This window comes from Rhinolophus hipposideros (genome assembly GCF_964194185.1).
Source record: "Rhinolophus hipposideros genome assembly, chromosome: 10".
NCBI lineage: Eukaryota > Metazoa > Chordata > Mammalia > Chiroptera > Rhinolophidae > Rhinolophus > Rhinolophus hipposideros.
In genome coordinates this window covers 39,601,705-39,621,297 of record NC_138056.1, presented here as the reverse complement: position 1 = coordinate 39,621,297, position 19,593 = coordinate 39,601,705, and the positions used below count along the sequence as shown (strand labels likewise).

Genomic DNA, 19,593 nt, shown 5'->3' with positions numbered 1-19,593 from the left:
AAAGAAAGAAAATGTCAGGTTCTAGTTGTTTGGGCATTTGGAGGTCCTGACCCAATTAATCAAGGAAGTGACATCACAAATTAAAGGGCTTCTTCCTCTTGGAAAGTCAGTGGCAGAATGGGCCCCCTCCTGTGACTCAGCATATTGAAAGTCCCCGAGTGAGTGACGGAAAATCCTGGCATTGCAGGCCATCCAGAGGCAGCTGGAGGAGGTGGAGGAACGACAGAGGGCTTCCGAGATCCAGGGTGTGAGGCTGGAGAAGGCGCTCAGAGGAGAAGCAGGTAGGCTTCCGGCAAACCTGGGCCCAGGTCTCTGGTCTGAGAATAGTGCTGGTCTAACCATCTGGGCAAAACAGGGAGACTTTGTCACTCTCTGTGGGTGTGTCAGCATAGACAGACGGCGCTAAATCCACAGGTGCTTCACCTGGCAGTCAACCTGGCAGTCCCTTTTGAAATTGCTAGGAGTACCGGTCCGTCTGAGGGCCTTGTCACTGGGTTTCTGGTCTGCCCAGTTATCTACTGCTAGTAGAAATGTTCTTTGAAATTCATGGGTTAAGATAAATTCAGGAGAAATATTTGGGCATTCAAGCAACGTTGGTAGTGATTCATAACCCGGAGTAGGAGTCAAATCCTGGTTTCTCCTTTTGCTCACTGTATGACCTTGGGCCAGTCACGATCTAAATCTTTATGAACTTTTGTTCTCTAAAATGGGGATAATAGTAGTTTTCTACCTTATAGAGCTGATGTAGGGATTAAAAAAGAAATTACATATATATGTTATATATACTGTGTTTCCCCCAAAATAAGACCTACCCGGACAATCAGCTCTAATGCATCTTTTGCAGCAAAAATTAATATAAGACTGTCTTATTTTACTATAAGTCCCAGTCTTTATAATATAATATCATATAATATAATATAATATAATATAATATAATATAATATAATATAATATCGGGTCTTATATTAATTTTTGCTCCAAAAGATGCATTAGATCTGATTGTCTGGCTAGGTCTTATTTTCGGGGAAACAGGATATATATATATATATACATATATATATATACATATATATATATGTACATATATATATGTATATACATATATATATACATATATATATATATAATATATCAAGCAACATAGATATAATTCATTACATATATATGAATTAGCACATTGTCTGGCACTAAATGTTAACTATTCCACTGATAGCTTTGGATTCTCAGATTCAAACAGAATTTACCTGGTGAAGGCCTACCATGTATTGGACATGAAGATGGTGGGTCTATAATGATGAGTGTGACACAGTTTCTGCCTTTGAGAAGTTTATAGTCCGTTGAGCGACACAGATATGTAAAGAAATAAACCACAATACAAGAGGACAAGTGCTGTTATAGGAACAAGCATTAGGGTGCAATGGGAACAGAATCAAGAGGTTCCTAACTGATCCTGGGGAGATACGCAGTCAAGGTAGGCTTTCTGGAAGAGGTGATCTATTAAGATGAGACCCAGAGGAAGAACAGGAGTTAACCAATGAGGTGAGGAGATCGTTCTGGCAGAGGGAGAAGCACCTGCAAAGGCCGTATGACAAAGTCATGCCTACAATACTGTGAGGACGGCTCCCAGAGCCTTGCAATGGTCCATCCAAGTGAGGGGCCTGTGGTTTCAGTTTGATTAGCTGTATGGTTAAGTTGTCTCTGGATATAAAGGAAATTTTGGGGTCTGCCTTTACTCCCTCTGTGCCTCAGTTTCCTTGTTGGCACAGTAAGAGTGGTAAGCATGTCTGTTTCTTGGATATGTGGTAAGGATTGGCTAAAACAATTTATGTGGAAGCCCTAGCATAGCGCCTAACTGTGGGATGGATGGGATAGATAGTTAATAAATATTTGTTCCTTTTCTTACTAACATACACTATTCTTTTCCTTGCAAAGAAAACTCAAATCCGTTCATCAGAAATAGGCTTCATTACGAAAATGATAACTGTTTCTTGCTGCTTGGAGTGAGAGTCACTGCCTGTCTTTACAGCTGCTGCTGGAAACTTTGGTACAATGAACTGCCCTTGTTTGATGTTTGGTCACAGTCCCAATCAAGAAAGCTCTGGTACTTTTCTTTAGGAATCCACTGATTTCAGTGGGAACCTTAAAAATAAGAAGGCTAACCCAGCACAGCTAGGACATGTTTCAGTTTGCTAGGGAGGCAGCGTGACGTAGCGGGCAAGTAGAATTACAGGCATCGAGGAATATTGGGTTCAAATTCTGTTTCATTGCATTTAGGCTGTGTGGTCCTAGAAAAATCACTTAACTTCTCTGGCCCCAGATTCCTTATCTGAAAAATGGAGCGAATAGTCTCCACATTACCACGTCATTTTGAGAATTAAGGGTATTGGTGGGCAAAGTGTCTTCCAGAGTGTCTATCACATTATAGGCGTTCAATAAATGCTCCTTGATATTACTTTACAAAATAATATTAAATATCCACTGTAATACAGGGTCTCAGCTCTCGCTCGCTGTACAAGAACGCAGGATATGGTGAGGACAAAAAGGAACACCAATGGAGCCATAGATAGGGGAGTCATACCACTATATTCTTTCTGGAGACACAGGAAGCAGGAGCCACACGATCCGCAATCTGCTGTCCGCTTCTCTGCCAACCAACCCACCCACACACCCCCTAGCGTAGCCACGGCAGTTGTATCAGTGGCTAATAGCTAACTGGTAATAGCTGGTGGCCACCCAGCCACAGCGGATGGCCATCTAATAACCGAGCCAGCACCTTTCCACGTGAGGCCGAGAGCCTGGAAACCGCTCTCTCGAACTCTGTCCCCACATCCACACACATACGCTTCTAAAGAATTGACACCCTAACCTTTACTGCTTGAGATTCAAATTCTAGAAACCAATTTTTTAAAGTTTCTGAAAATCTCCCTCACCCCAAATATAAAGAAAGGCTATGTTGAATTATCAGCTGAAGAAACCAAGCCAGCTTGTCGTGTTTTCAAAGGGGTGCTAACCTACCAGAAGATGGATTTCGTTCATTTTCTTTATATCCTTGGTAATTTAATTCCCCTGTGAAGTTTATGGGCCTTTTTGTCCTTGATTGTCCTTCTGTGAGTGACAGATACAGATCAAACAGGGGCTGAAGACTGAGTCAAGTCCAGAAGAGCAGCCCCAAAGGAAACCAAATGGGAAATGTGCAAACCAGGCATCCAAATTAATACACTCTTAACTTGTAATAACATTTGTGCAATAATGATATTCCTTTACGGTTTAATATTCTATTCAGCCCCTTTTAAGAGATTACCCTGTGCTTAATGAATGACCAATGCTTATTAGGTTAAGTTGTATTTGAGCTGGCCTGTGCTGCTCTGGTTCAAGTAATTTAATGGGAATTATTTAATAGGTATTATTAGGATAATTAGAAAATGATCACAGTTAGGCAATAATATTGAGTTATAAAGGTTGTGAATAACCAAATTTAGAGACAGGCCTGAAAACATGAGTAGTCTGCGACAGTTATGCAAGTCTCCTCTAATAATTATGTGTGCCAGCCTGAAAGGGTCTTTTGTTCCTAGGAGTTATTCATTAGGTGAGCATTGAATTAGAAGAACATGCGGGGGTGCAGGATGGAGGGCAATGATGGCTGATGAGCAAAATGAGGCTTTGATGAGCTACTAATTGTCATGACAACAATTCCTGCTTTCTTTTCTCCCAACGGTCAGAAATAAGCTTCCCCACCCCCAGGAAGGGTTTTTCACCATTTTGTGAAGGAAAGGGAAACAAAGAAAAACAAAAGTCCAGCAATCCACCCCAGAAGACAAGTCATTATGTACTGTAGGGGGTGTGTGTGTGTGTGTGTGTGTGTATGTGTGTGTGTGTGTGTGTGTACGTACATGCACACGCTCATTATGGAATGGATTCCCCTGGTGGTCCTGGCTGTCACCTGATTGCCCTGGGCCCCACCTTCTGTAAGGAGACCAACCAGAGCTTTGCCAATCATTTAGACTGTTTTTGGTCAAGGCTCTGTTACCTACTGGTTTGTTGATTGTCAACATGGTGGCAGTGTTGTGTACCGGGGCCATGAAATACCCCAATTTAGCAAGAGACCACCATTCATATTTAGATGATCTGGATAAAGGAATTTGTGCTTTCTTTCCATACCTGGAGAGAGATGAAATGTGATGAAAACAGAGTGACTTTGAAAGAGAAAGTATTTATCCCCAGAGATGGTGTATGGGAACTATTCCTCCCTTATAACTTTACCAGCTTCTGGGAAGGTTTATCACCTGGTTGTCTGCATTGAACTTCTTGCTTTTTTTTTTTTTTTTAAAGAAACAGATGGCTTCTCCTTCAAAAGACAGTGATTTATAAAGAAAAATCAGAATGTGCAAGGCTGCCAGCAGGTGGCAGCAGGAGCACACATTATAACAAGAGAAAGTGCAATGAAAACCTAGCCAGGAAGAGGGAAGTAGTTTGGCTTACACTCTGTAGTTTTTATCTTGACGGCTGCTGAGGAACAGAAGGTATAATAATTTCCTGGATAATGTAACGGTGAGGTGTCCTGAAAAGAACACAGATATTAGAATGTCTGTGTATTCTAATAGAATCAGATGCTCCTGAGTCTGAATCCTGATGCCTTTCATAGAGAATGGCCAGGAGTAACAACACTCCAAAATTGATGGCTAAACAGCAAGGAATTCGGGTTGGTTTGCCACAACTCTATACTTCAGTTAAAGTTAGACACTCCTAAATTTGAATCCCAATGCGGTTATTATACAACAATTATTTACCTCTTGCCAAACTTTCTCACCTGTAAAATGGACTAATGATATCAACCTGATAGGGATGGTATAAAAACAAGACTAAGTAAAATAATGTCAGTAAAGCACCTAAAAAGATTGCCTGGCATATAATCGATGTTCAAAATGATTAAGCCCTTCTTTTTTCTTTCATATTCCTATCCATATAAAGGGATAATGACCATAAGAGCCGAATGGTCAGTGATTTCTCAGATTGTATTTATTCATGTATTCATTCACATTCATTTATAACTCCCTAGAAGAGATTTAAACTAGTTTCTAAAATATATGCAATACACAAATTCCAAGTGCTGGATCTGTAGAGGAGCTCAGTGTAGATACAGACTCATACTGTTATCCAAAAACACCCAATTCAGGAAAAGCCGTTCAACAATGAGAACATGACACTCTGGTTCTAAGACATGACTCTCTGACATTCTGCCATAATCCGGGGACAAATTTCAGGGAATGGACATCCTTTAGGTCACCTTCCTTTCACAATGATTTGTTCCCTACCTGTACTGCAAGGTAGTGAGTCCAAGGCTTGTCAGCCATGATGAGTGGCTGATTGCTGTGCCCTCAAAGGCCAGCAGAGCAGAGAAAGGGCTGAGAGTCTTCTCTGATCCTAGAGGAGTCTGATCGTCTGAATACAGGGTGGCCATAAAACTGGAAGCACAGATAATGTTATGTGACCACATAATACAACGGCTTATGGTCAGGAAAGAACTCCAACCTCATAGAGAATGCCCAGGAGTAACAGGACTTCAAAGTGAGGGCTAAGCGAGTAAGGAGTTTGGATGGATTTGCTACAACTCTATAGGGTCTCAAGTGAACAGTAAAGTGCAATGCATCAGAGCAGTAAGTTTATTACTTACGGTACGGGAAACAGCATGAGTGGCTGCAGGATACAAGTCGCCCTGTACTCAACTCAAGTCCTGTGGTGTGACCTGATAGGTTCAGATGGCAGCTGTGCACACCGTGGATGGTGCCACAGCTGAGGAACTCATGGCAAAGAACTCAGCAGCTTTTATAGCAAGCAGCAAACAAGCCAGTCCCCCTTTCCCAGGAAGCACGGAGTTTCACAGTAGTCATGCTGTGGTATCCTGACCCACTACTGAATTGCCTGCCTGACCAGTTGTAGGAATGGCTCAGCATCAGAGAATGGTGAGATCTTGCAGTTCGGCACACTCAGCAAAGGTAAACAAGGATGTGCGAGGCCTATGACAGACTGTCTCACTCAGAGGTCAGTAATCTACTTATGTGTTCACCTGTTTCCAGCCTCAGCAGCCTCCCAGTAGAAAGTCAGTGGCCTTAGAACACAGATGGGCCCACTATAAGTGAGACTAAGATTCTCTTCCTGAAGATGACTTGGGTCCTTTCCATTGTGTGGATTCCAGGGTCATTGAGGCCTCAGGGTTATGTGCCCTAGACCATGGCCTTACACAACTAAAAACCTTAATGTAGTGGGCACTTATAAAACCCTTTACCCCTAAATTAGAGAATGTATATTCTTCTCAGTTTTGCATAGTGATTTATAAAAATTGATCATATTAGTTCACAAAGTAAATCTCAGAGAAGCTATATTATGCAGACCCCATTCTATACTACAATGTTATTAACTTAGAGATCAGTAACCAAAAGATATTTTTTAAAACCATGCATTTAGAAAGAAAAATATACATTCTTCATGAATCAAAGACAAAAAGTAAATACTTGGAAATTTAAATATACTAAATACGAAAAGGAAAACAGTTATTCAAAACTCATGGGATGCAGTGGATGTGGGGCTTAGGGGTATTGCCTTAAATACTTTTATTAGAAAAGAAGAAAGTCTGAAAATTAATGAGCTAAGTGTCCAATTTAATTTAGAAAAAGGAAAGTCAAATAAACCCAAAGAAAGAAAATAATAAATGTATGAGCAGGAGTAAATGATATACAGAATAAAGATAAAATACAAGGATCAAGCAAACCACATGTTGGTTCTTTCAAAAGACTAATAAAAGGCTAGAGTCAATCTCTTACATTAATTTAAAAACATAAGATAGAAGACAGAAATAAATAAATTAGAAACGAAAGGAGCACATATAACGACAGTATAACAAATATTCAAAAAAGGTAAAATAATATAATGGACATGTAATCTAATTGATTTCAAAATGTGGCAATCTAGGGGTGATTTAACAATCACCATATTAACATTAAAAATGAAAACCATATGGTCTTTTTTAATAGAAAAAGAAAAATCATTTGACAAAAGTCAATACACATTTGGGATAAAAAAAAATAGCAAAAAACAATAGAACAGGATAGAACATTCTTAATTTGAAGGATATCTTCCAAAATCCTACGGCCAGCATCATTTTGTTGAATGATAAATTATTAGAAACGTTTTTTTAAAAATCAGCAATAAGAGAAGGGTGCTTACCATCACTTCTTCAACATTGTACAAGAGATCCTAGCCAATATAGTAAGACAAGGAAAAAATGGCATAAGGCTTGGAAAGGAACAAACACATTTTTGTTTTTTTTTCAGATGATAGGATTATCCACATGGAACACCCAAAAGACAGTACAAATAAATTATTAAAAATAAGTGCCTATTGATGGTTATTGGATATAAGAGCAAAATTTTAAAAGCAATTGCTTTTTTATATCTCAGCATCAAGCAGTTAGAAAATGGAATAACAAAGAAGATATCACTAACATTAGCATAATGTTAACATTATGGAATATATCTAACAAAAAGTATGCATAACCTTTATGAAGCCAATTTTAATACTTTACTGAATGCCACCAAAAGACCCACACGTTGTCTCACATACTCATACATGAAAACCTGATGTAAGCCTGCTATATAGCATTGCAGACCGCAGGAAGTAAGTGATTCTGGGACAACTGGTTTTCCATACAGGAAATAAGGAAATTGAGCCTTACCATGCATACACCATAGAAACAAATAGCCTGCACAATACAAACAAATCAATTTCATAAAGATTTAAAAACTTTAAATGCAAAACGAAATTGAAAAGTGAAAAAGAATTTTTTTTTTTAACCTCATGTTGGTAGTCTGTAACACTATTAAAAAAATAAAAAAGAGAAAGAAAGGATAAGCTACTGATTTGGAAAAGATATTGGCAACAAATATAATCAAAAAAGAAGCAGTATTCTATGTAAAAAACTCTTACAAATCAATAAAACGTAGGCAAGCAACTCACTATAAAAAAAGGCAAAGGATACAAATATACATTTCACAGTAAAATACTCACTACTAATTAGGAAAATGTTAATTAAGACTACAATGAGAAACTTTTAAATTATCAAAACTTATAAAATGTGATAATACTAAATTTTTGGCAGGGATGAGAAACAAGGGAAACTCTCATTCATCATTACCGGGAGTGTAAAGAATCACAACTCTTTGGAAAACAATTTGGCTTCATGCTGTAAAATCGAACATTTGCATACACTACTATTCAAGAATTTCATTGCTAAAATGTATATTCTAGAGAAACTCTTGCCCACGTGGACCAAAAGACATACACGAGAATATTTGCAGCAGCATTCTTCCTAACAGCAAAACACTAAGAACAACCTAGATATCCATTAAGGAGAAAACAGATAAATTACAGTATTGTTAACTGTGGCGTCTACAACTGAATAGTACATACACAGCAGTGAAAATTCTGAAAGGCAACATGGATGCATTTTAGAAACATAATTTCGGAATTTAAAACAAGCAAGTTTTGGAAGATTACATACAGTATGACATCATTTCAATAAAATTCAAAAGCAAGAAAAACTTTATGATAAAGAGATATGTAGCTAAAAGCAAAACAGAACCAAAAAAAAAAAAGTGTTTAAGAAAGGAAGGACTAGAATTTTCGTTTTTCAGCTGCAGCCTCTGGCTCCCTGAATGGAGTCATGAACTAGCTTCCAGCATCCTAGCTTTGTCAAGACTGAATGAGGCCGGGCCCACAGTGCAGCTTTCTGGATTATCACCATCATCCGTGAGAAGCCTGTGGGATATCAATGAACCCAGAGCACTGAGTCCAGAAGGCCTGGTCAGAGACTTCACTGAAATATGTCTATGGATGAGCACAAGGGTTAGAGCTGACCCGAGGCCAGAGAACAAGAGACGGGCTGAAACACAGCCCCTCTCAGGGAGACGCCCTGCACACTGCTACCGAGGGTTCCGGCTGCGATTACTCTCATGCGCTTTCCTGCCCCAGATCACCACCAGTGAGGATGTTGAGGACATTGACAAAATTGCAACAAACACCAAACTAGGACTTCTCGCAGACTCTAAGGAGACAGGAAATCACATCTGAAGAATTAGATATTTGAAAACCAGACAGCAAAACAAGACCCAACTTGGAAAAACCACACACCAATACACAATCAGAGAAGTATTCAGCATTACCGACAAAAGAAAAGGGTTAAAAAGCCATGACTTTAAAGAACAGATTGTTCATTTATTCTGTTATTATTCATTGGGGGAAACGTTATTGACCATTAAGTGCCTCATGTAAGCGGGGACTGAGTTTTGTTAGGGTAGCTGATTTGAACTTGACTGTGAGAAATTATTGAAGAATTTCGATAAAGAGTAACCAAATTTGCTTTGTGTTTTTGAGAGCTCACTCAGGGGAAAGTGGGTCACTTTAAAGAACTCCATGAATAAAAAGTTGTTGTGTATTGAGTTTTGATTACCTTGTTTCACGTGAGCAAGTGGAAACCTTGCATTTTGTCTAGGAAAAAGCATGGTATGAGGGCACAGGAGCTAATAAAGAACCAGTTGTTGGCGGACATGAGCGGGGCTGGCAGTAAGGGTTAGGTAACAGCCAGGGTCCCAGCCAGGGGCCGCTTGCCTTCTGGCCCCATCATTCTAGCTGCATCCTGATTCCCAGATGTAGGAATCACATCTCTGCCCTGAAAGGCCTTTCAGTTCAGCAGCAGCCGTGGGACCAGATGGAGACGTCGTTGAGCCAACAACTCTTGCAGGCACGGAGCACTCAAGGCTTCCCAAGCAGGGGCTGACAAACCAGCCAGTCATATGACCTTTGTGTTTATATGGGGCCAAAAAAGAGGAAGAATGATTTAAGAGTTTTTATTAACCTCGAGTGAAGTTACAAGGTAAAGTTTAGGCACGTATAATCAAGTCAGAGATTACACTCTAGCTGAGTTTTAAAGATGAACAGAAAGTAATTTGTGTGGCACTATATAGGGCTACACACTGGAAGAAACCACAAAGCCGTAATAACAATGGGACAGTTTATTGAATGTTAACTATGTGCCAAGCACACTGGTAAGCATTTTACACGCATCATCTCATTTAATCCCCATAACCAATTATAAAACAGGTACTATCATCATCCCCATTTTTCACAGGAAGAGACGGAGGCAGAGATGTGAGATTACTTGCCCAAGGTCACACATTCATGAGTGACTGAGGCAGGTCTGCCTGACCTCAAAGCCCAGGCCTTCTGTCATTCACTCCACTGCATCTACAGTGAGGGACAATGCTGGTCTAGGCTTCATCAGGACCTACTGTAAGGAAGTTATCTGATGGATGGTAGTGAGTTAATGGAAATCGTGGCGCAAAGTCTCAGTACATTATTGGGGTTGAGAGCAAGCCAAGTCTAAGCTAGGCACAGTCACCTGTACCCAGTGTTTCAGGAAGACAGATTTCCTAGGAACCTGGACATGAATCCATGTTCAAAGATCCCCAAAAGAGATTTTTGACTAATAAGGAAAGGAAGACTCTAAAACAATGAACGGTACAGTACAGAATTGCAAATTATTCCATTGAAAAAAGGAAATTAATTCAATTCAACCTGTGTTTGGTGAATAGAGCATCAATAGAAATCCGTGTGACTGCACAGGGAGCTCTCTAATGGACCAGATTTTAGAAGAATACATAAGATTGAAAAAGGGACATGTAATTCAGGGGAACAAAATCTGCCTAGAACATGTGGGTATAATGCAGCAAAGAGGCTGAATCTGAAAAACAACAACAAAAAATACTCTAAAGATAGCAAAATAGTGCTGTTTCTTTTGGATTGGGAACAAGGAAAGGATAGGCCTCGTGCTGGGGCAGATGGTATAATGTTACATGATGGGGAAAAGCAGGATTTTCAACTCTCAGTTTTCCTGTTTTCTTTTTCAAGGCAAATGATCCTCAATCTAGAAATATTAAACAACTATCTAGAAGAGGAAGTGAAATCTGGATAGGTGAGAAAAAATGGGGGAGCATGAATTCAGGTGTCTAAGCCCAGGGGAAAGATGATACATACGTGGTGTCTGGGATGTGGCCTTACTCCATCAGAATTTGCTGCATGAACTGAATTAGCCCCCTGGTGTTGAAAGAACTTGCAGATAAAACCTCAGTCTTTGAAAACTCATGAAGAATTCCAGAGCCGAAAGACTAGAGATGAGTACATTTTCTACTTTTCACATGGGAAAGAAACATGAATTCTGATCCTTGTCAAAATTCTAGAAAGGATGGTTAAAGACATTGCGAATATTTAGAAAGGCATTTAGAGATTACTAAGGTACCAGTGGTGTTTACTGAGAAGCTGTGAAAAATGGGATTTCCTTTTCTGGGTGGAGTGGTGAGGTTTGTAGTACCAATGGACACGGCAGACATTGTGAAACTTGATTTCAGGAAATTATTTTGTTACCACAATTTCCTATCACAGCCTAATGGACAAGATGTAGAAATGTGGGTTGGACGATACCAGTTGGGTGCATTTAGAGTCTATAGAACTGTCTCACCCAAAGGCTGAGGAGGTCCCTAATGGGCCAGATGGCTCTGTTCTTGGTCCAATCCCATCTGACATTTTTTTTTCAATATCACATAAGCTAAGGATGCCCATTTATCAGTTTTGCAGAAATCCCAAACTTAGGAGAAATGTGTCAGATGGATAAAATACTCACAAGATTTCCCCCGGTAGAGCAAAATAAGCAAGATGATATTTAACAAGTAGCACAGAAAGTCTTGAATTAGGTTAATAACATGATGAGTTGCATACATAGAACTGGAAGTCCTCAGACTTTACCACCACTGGTGTGGAAAGACCATATTTGTTGGCAAGTTAGTAAGAGCCCATTGAAGACATGGCTGCTAAAAAGAATTCTGCAATCCCAGGGCACAGGGTGAAGGTGTGAGAGGGTCTCGCTACTCTGGGCTGTTGATATATATATTTTTTAATGTTAAGTGCATATTTAATTAAACTTTATATAAATGCTACATGGTTCCATCAGGAATAACTTCTTTTAGGAGGTGATTTTTTTAATTATTATTATTAGTTTCAGGTGCACAAGACAGGGTTGCTAGATTGGCAGGGGAGTTGGGGGTAAGGAGGAAGGTGAGGGGATTAGAAAACAGTCGGTAACCAAGATGGCCACGGGGTTTTGAAAATTAATTTGGGGAATGTAATCAATAATGTTGTAAAGATGTTGTAGGGTATCCAATGGACACGTGTCCCATTTGGGAGACCACCTCAGGGATGATGTAGATGCCTGATCACTGGGCTGTTGATATTTTGATTCTGCATTTTCCAGTATCCTGGGAAATTAGAGGGCAAGCAGAGGTGGGCAGCCCTTCTACAACCAAGCAATAACCTGGAGGTGCTCACTCTGAAAAAAGAACACTTCAGTGGGTCATGAGAATTGTCTTAAAACGTCTGAGTGTCTTTCATGTGAAATACATAGATGTGTTCTCTATTTTCCTCCAGAGAAAAGTTTTCAATACTTTGAGTACACAGCCCTGCAGTGGGCTTCTTAGGCAGCAGGGCATTCTACCATCAATGGAAGGCGTGGGAGGCTGAAGTGGGAGGGAGGTAGCGGGAATTCCTCTGTGCCCCTATGACCATCACCATGCATTGAGCTTATGCTATGTGCCAGGGCTGGCTTCAGGTCTTGATATGCACAATCCCACTACACCTTCATAAAGATGAGGAGACTGAGCTTCAAGAAGGTGAAATGCTCAAGCCCCCACATAGTAGTGGTAGGTAATGGATGGAAGTTTGATCCCAGATCTGAGTTTAAAGTATATGCTCTTCACTTCTGTGTCATATATGATCCCTACTCCAAATACTTCATTCTTTTATTCAACAACGAATGACCTGGAATTCCTTGTTCTTCACTTCCTCTCCCAGGAAAACTCTTACTTGTCCATTTAGAACGAGCTCACCTGCTGTCTCCTCTCTGAGACTTGTCCCCACTTCCTCCACCCAAGATTAGTTGCTTTTCTTCTGTGTTGCATAGCAAGGAGGTGCATTGTATTCTCTTTGGCCATGTAGTATTGGTTTCCCCCACTGGACTGCAAGCTCCCAGTTTCCTGAAGAGATAGAACCAATGTCTATTCATCCCTGCCCTTCAGAAACACAAAGATGTTACTCTCTACATGCTTATAAGTGCGTTCGTTCATTCAATCTTTCTTTCATTCATTCTAGAAACCAAAGAAAGAATAACATCGCACTCATTTCCTTCCTTCCTTTCTCCCCTCTTTAATCCTTCCTTTATGAAACTCCACATATCACTCTCCCACTCAACCACCTTTAGTGTCCCTTTGTATTCTATAGCACAAAGCCCATGAACCTTCACATGATGTTTAGGGACCTCTATGATGAGATCGCCATACACCCCCACCCCGCTATCCCCCCTTTGCTCTTCCCAATCTCTGTCTCCACCACCTTCTGGCCCATTCCCTCATCTTTGCTCATTTATTCCCTCTTCTTGAATAAGTCCTCTCCCATCCTCATTATTTCCTCTCAGAGTGTTATCCATTCTTCAATGTCCCAGTTCAAACACCACGTGCCTTGGGAAGCCCAACCTCACGCCCTGACCAGGAAAACACTCCCTTCTTTGTATACCCAGAGTCCTTTTTGCTGCTTTGTTGTGGTAACAGTTTTCTAATGTTCTGTTTTATTCTAGCTCTTTGGGTTCATCTGATCCAAAAGATTATCTAAAAATAAATACCTTTTTTAGCGGGTAGGATGCCTCCATATCTCCAAATTTCTTCTGATTTGTAGCATTATCTATCACTACATCTTCAGCACCTAAGGGAGTACCCAACACCTATTTCATAAATAAGTGCTGTTGAATGAATGAATGAATGAATGAATTCAACAGAAGTTAAGATCTGCACTGTAGCAATAGTTTGAACATTAAGTATGTAATTTGGGGCATTGCATAAAATCTCTCTGGACCCTATTTTCCTTATCAATAAAAAGGTGGTCAGGGAGACAGGAGAAAAGGGAAGTCATTTTTATGGATGACTTGCTATGTGCAACAAAATGTGCTAGAGGCGTATTTACTTTACACACCTATGAGAAGGAGAGGGAGAGAGAGGGAAGGAGACAGGAGGGAATGCTACACAAGCAGTGCAAAGCACGGGCTGAGGATAAGGCTCACTTGAGTTGAAGCCCTGGCTCTGCCACTTACCGTGAGCTTAAGCAAGTTAATCTTTTCAACCTCTATTTCTCCACCTGTCAAGTGGTGATAATATGGGAGTTTACTGGTGAAGTTTGTTGTGAGGATTAAATGAGATGCTGCATGTAAGGCACATAGCCCATTGACTGGCACGTGATAATTACATAATAAACAGTAACTCGTTATTATTATTACCTATGTGTCTTATTGTTCAGTTTAACCAAGAAGCAGAGCCTCCAAGAGGTTAAACAGCTTGCCCAAAGTCACACGTATCTTCTGTCAGCATTGTTCCCCCCTCTGCCTACAGGACCCTCCAGTATAAATCCTTCTAGAATGGCCATAAGCTTTGCTTGTGTTCTCATTTCAGGGTGAAATACTAGAAAGCCATCTCAATGTTGCTACTTCTCAAATATATCCAGACTTTAACATTTAAGTATCTCGATATTTAGCATCTAACATTGAATATCCAAAAGCGGTATCAGTTTTCTCATCAGTATTCTTCTGTTTAATAAAGGTCAAAATCTAAGTTACAAGAATATAAGGATGTAACTTTCTATGAGTCTCAAAGCTAATAACATTCCCCCATCATTTGCCTTTTCTTTTTGCAAAAAAATCAAAATGCCAATCAGCACTCCTTTATGAACAAATGTGGTGTGAGCTTCTCTGCCCCATGAAGAGAGCCTCACTCCTCCTGGGCACTCGGTAGGCATTTGATTTGGGGGAGAAAAAGGAGGAGAAGGAGAAAGTAACCAGCATGGTTATTAGGGTTTTCTTTGGTGGAGGATGTGATACCCAAACACAGAAGGTTTATGGAGAACATACAAGTAGACAGGAGAAGGGTCATTTGTGCCAGAACGTTATCAAGGGTATATGACCTTGGAACTGAAGTATTCATGCCCTAAATGTCCCAGGGGACCTCCCCAGAGCATACACAGGTGGGTTTTATTTGTCATGCCCATGACAAATGGGCATCAACAGGCTGTTATGGGGCTGCTGCCTGCTGAGCCCTTTTCGCTACAAACATTGTCCGCTAAAGTAGCTCCAAAGCAGTTTGATCATGTGGAGAGAAACGCCAATCTAACCCATTTGCCGTTGATTTCTTAAGCAGATTCAGGCACACAGGATGAAGCACAGCTTTTGCAGGAATGGTTTAAGCTGGTTCTGGAGAAGAATAAATTAATGCGCTATGAGTCGGAGCTACTGATCATGTAAGTAAGTCAACAGATAACAGCGAGTCCTAAAATCATGGGTGGGGGAGTCGGGAGTGGGATGGCTCCCCCTCCTAGGTTGCACTCCCAGGATTCTTTCTCCTTATGCATACAGAATTGTGATTGAGGCAAACTGATATTTGATGGCTTGCATATCATGCTGGCGTTAGAGCATTTTCAGTTGTCTATTCTATGGAGTCCTATGTCTAAAATAGATTTCAGGTAATGGGTCTGGAGCTGGAGGGTATTTGGATAATGTATTTTCAGTCCATCCTTGTCACCCAGACCAGGAAGGGGGGGGAACCACCTGAGGTCACAGACCTGCAATAGGGAAGCATGTGTGTGGCCTCTGAGTGTGAACCATGGAAAAGGTTTGCTTGGGAAGAGCTGCCTGGGCACTTCTTTGTGGCTTTAACGGATTGAAAGACTGAGCTCTGTCTGGATGTTCCCTCTGAATGAGGGGAGCAGCCTGATTTGAAGATCAGAAAGTCGAGATGAATCTCAACAGTCTGAAAAAGTTGAAGGTCACCATACCCGTCACCATTCTAGAGGGAAAGAAAGTAACATTTCATGGCTCTTTCAACTAAGAGCCATAAGTTGTACTGGGTGCTTTCACTTCAGCTGTCTCATTTCATTTTCACCCCAATCCTGAGAGACATTTTTGGGGGTCTTGGAAGTGTGATACATTCTATTCCCCTCCCCTGGCTGGGTTCTGAACCAGGTGAGAAAAAAGACAACCACGTCAACAGGAAAATCAAAAGTTCGCCTTTATTATTGATAATTGCTTAGCTAAATATGAGAGTCTGGGTGTTTGCTAACTGTATTCTTTTCCTGGAGGAACAAACTACAGACTGGGTGCCTTAAAACAACAGAAATGTAGTCTCTTCCAGTTCTGGAAGACAGACACCTGCATCAGGATGTTAGGAGGGCCATGCTCCAGCTGCAGACACCTCCCTGGCCTCTTCTGTCTTCTGGTGGCTCCAGGCGTCCCTTGGCTTGTGACTGCATCTCCCCAGTCTTTGCCTCTGCCTTCACATGGCCTCCTCTGTGCGTCTGTGTCTTCTCCTCTTCTGTCTTTTATAAGGATATTTGCCAATGGGTTTAGTGTCCACTGAGATAATCCAGGATGTTCTCATCTCAAGGTCCTGAACTTAATTACGTCTGCAAAGACCTTTTTTCAAAGAATGTCACAGTCACAAATTTCAGTGTTTAGAATATGGACATATATTTGGTGTGGGGGGGGGGTCACGATTCAACCCATGTCAACCCATGACATCCCCCAGGATATTTGGCAATGTCTGGAGACATTTTTGGTTGTCACAACTAGCAGTTGCTACTGGTATTTAGTGAGTAGAGGCCAAGGGTGCTACTAAACATTCTACGATGTACAGGATACCCCCTCTCTCCCTACCAACTAAGAACTATCCAGCCAAAAAGGTAAGTAGTGTCAAGATTGAGAACTCTTGCCCTAGACCTAGGGCAAGGCTCAGAGTGATGAAGAACACGTGTTTCCTGCAGGCAGGCTGACCCCAGGAGATGCGAGCTGATGTTCACCTAGCCTGCTCCTCCCACGTTCACCTCCCCTGGGGTGAGAGTGGGTGAGAACGGGGCCTAAGGAAATGGCCAGGGGTTACACGCATTGAATTCCACTGACAGGAAAGAAAATGCCAGGAATGGGGAAAAGGGGGCCATCTGTGCTTATTGTTTTTCTATCGCTGTTTTTAAGTTGATGCGGATACTGAGACTCAGGACAACTGCTCCTGTCCACCTGATCCAAAGCCCTTTTTACACAGCCATCCCATCTGCTGTGGGTCAGATCTGAATCATGCAGTTCATGCAACAAAAATGTATCAAGCATGTTCTGTGTGCCAGGAGCTGTGCTGGGTACTGTGGAAATGACAATGAAAAAAGGCCACGGTCCCTATCTTCTAGGATTTCATGGTTTCAGGAGAGACAGATACATAAACACATAGCATGACAGTCATAAGAAAACATGGCGAGAGCGCCATGGAGGTTTGCAGCGGGAGCAGTCAGTGCATAGGGTCTACCTGGGGGAGTCAGGGAGGCGTTGGCTGCTGCTCAGGGACTATGGCTTCCCCGGACAGTACATTGCTGAGGGACTTTCTTCTCTAAAAGAGGCCAAAGAGAAGAAGTCAGGCATGTGAGCTAGACAAAGGCAGGTAGGAGCTCTGTTAAAGGATAAGGTTTAGTGTGGAGAAAGATCTGGATGAACAAGAGAAATGTCTACCCAAATTCTTTGGGAAGCAGATGCCAAGACAGAATTAGAAGTGCAAGAGATCTATTGGGGAAAACGCTTGTGAAGGTTGAAAAGGAAACGCAGCAGGAGTAAGAGGGAAGTCTTCAGATCCCACTACAGTCCTGATACCTGAGAAAGGAGAGGGGAAAGGAGGGAGAATTGGGCAGGAGGAGGTTCAGAGGGCAGTGAAACCCTGAGAAAGTCTCAGCCAGGCCAGTGGGCACAGCAGAGCAAAAACTGCCCAGCCAAAGAGATCAGCGTTGGGCAGGAATGGCCCAGCCCTAGCACTGCCACTGAACTCAGTCATTGGCTGGGACCTGCATGGGGACAGTGTGGCCTCAGCATGGCATGGAATAACTTCTGCAGCCCCAGTGAGCTCACTACCTCCTTTTAGAAAGTTCAGTCTTAAAGGAAGATATGAGTGGCTCAACTCCATTGGCTACCACATTGGGCCAAGAGAAGTTCAGTGTTAATAGCAAAAGGTAGAATATTGAACAAGGCGGGACCTTGCCCCAAGTAGTAGTAGGTGCAGTAAAAATAATGACAGCAACAACGAGGTATAGCAAAGTGACCCCAAGACAACAGCAGCTGCACATGCAGGCTGCAGGTGGGGCTGGAAGAAAAGGCCCGGCCATGTCAAAGCCAGAGACTGAGCCTTAGCCCTCACCCTCTTCAATGTCTCTGTAGCAGTGAATGCGCTTGACCTCCCTCTTCTCTCTCAAAAATGTCCCCTCTTGGTTTCTGTCATGCTGTATTTCTTGTTTTATCCTTCCAACCTTTTGCCTGTTTCTTCCAGGCAAAGAAGCCCTGTGGCCTCACGTCTTTTGCTTGGCTTCTAAATGTAGGCATTTCCAAACTTATGTCTTTAAACTTTTCTTTCTCTCAAGTCTCGCTTTCAGGGATCACATGACTTCCTGTCACCTCTGGCTCCCTGCCAGCTGTCTGTGGTCCTCATTGCTCCTGAGAACTCCAGAGCTGCATTCCCAAAGGTTAGGGGACCTCCACCTCACTCCATGGCCTAGCATGTGGGGAGCTTACACTCTCTGTGAGTCACATGGGATATCCCTAGGCCTGGAAAGGTCACAAAGTTCCAAATTGACCTTCACCGAGGACTAACTTCATTTCTTGATGTTGCTACTCTGATCAGTGGGAACAACGAGTGCCCACCACTATCGCTTGGCCACTCCAAAGCCCCACGGACTCTCCTTCCCACAGCTCCTACAACCAGAGAGTGGTCTGAGTTGGATTGCCTCCACCTAGACAAAACGTCCCACTCCTGTTTCTGCCTTCACGTTTTCTTGTCCACCACAATCAGAGATTTGGGAGTGGTTAGAGGAGATACTTAAAATCATGTTGCCTGTCCCCCCACCCCCCCCCCACTTCCCCAAAGAGAGACGAGTTCCATATTGTTGTTGCTTCCCCCCTGGACTGTTCTAGTCATTTCTTCATGATCCATCTCTACAGGGTAGCCCGAGTGGCTTTCCAAAATCCCACGGAATTTGCATCACAATCTTCACCTGCTCTCCATCATCTCTTGAGTTCAGCATGTCTCTGCAGCACTTCTCGGCACCATCAGTGACCCCAGCGGCAGCAAACGCTTGCAGTTTAGAGATATTCCAAGAGCCCAGTTTTATTAGGTTGGTGCAAAAGTAATTGAGGCTTAAAAGGTTAACAATAATTGCAAAAACCGCAATTACTTTTGCACCAACCTAATAATAAAGAAAAAAAGAAAGCAGTAGCTACTGTCAGTGGGTTTATTTACTAAGGTGTCACACAAATCTCTAGTATTTACAAAGTTTGAACATTTTCTCACCCCCCAGGGCCCAAGAATTAGAATTAGAAGATCACCAAAGCAGACTGGAGCAGAAATTAAGAGAGAAAATGCTCAAGGAGGGTGAGTA

The 19,593-nt window shown here is 41.8% G+C and overlaps 1 protein-coding gene across 1 annotated transcript in view; it reads left to right on the top strand.

Annotated features, from left to right (window-relative positions):
* Window positions 1–19,593, top strand: part of MICAL2 (microtubule associated monooxygenase, calponin and LIM domain containing 2) — a 207,279-nt gene that overhangs the window by 182,450 nt on the left and 5,236 nt on the right. The window contains exons 33-35 of the mRNA XM_081063541.1: window positions 188–281; window positions 15,336–15,435; window positions 19,513–19,586. Coding sequence (XP_080919667.1) covers window positions 188–281; window positions 15,336–15,435; window positions 19,513–19,586 — 268 coding nt within the window. The remainder of the gene's footprint in view (window positions 1–187; window positions 282–15,335; window positions 15,436–19,512; window positions 19,587–19,593) is intronic.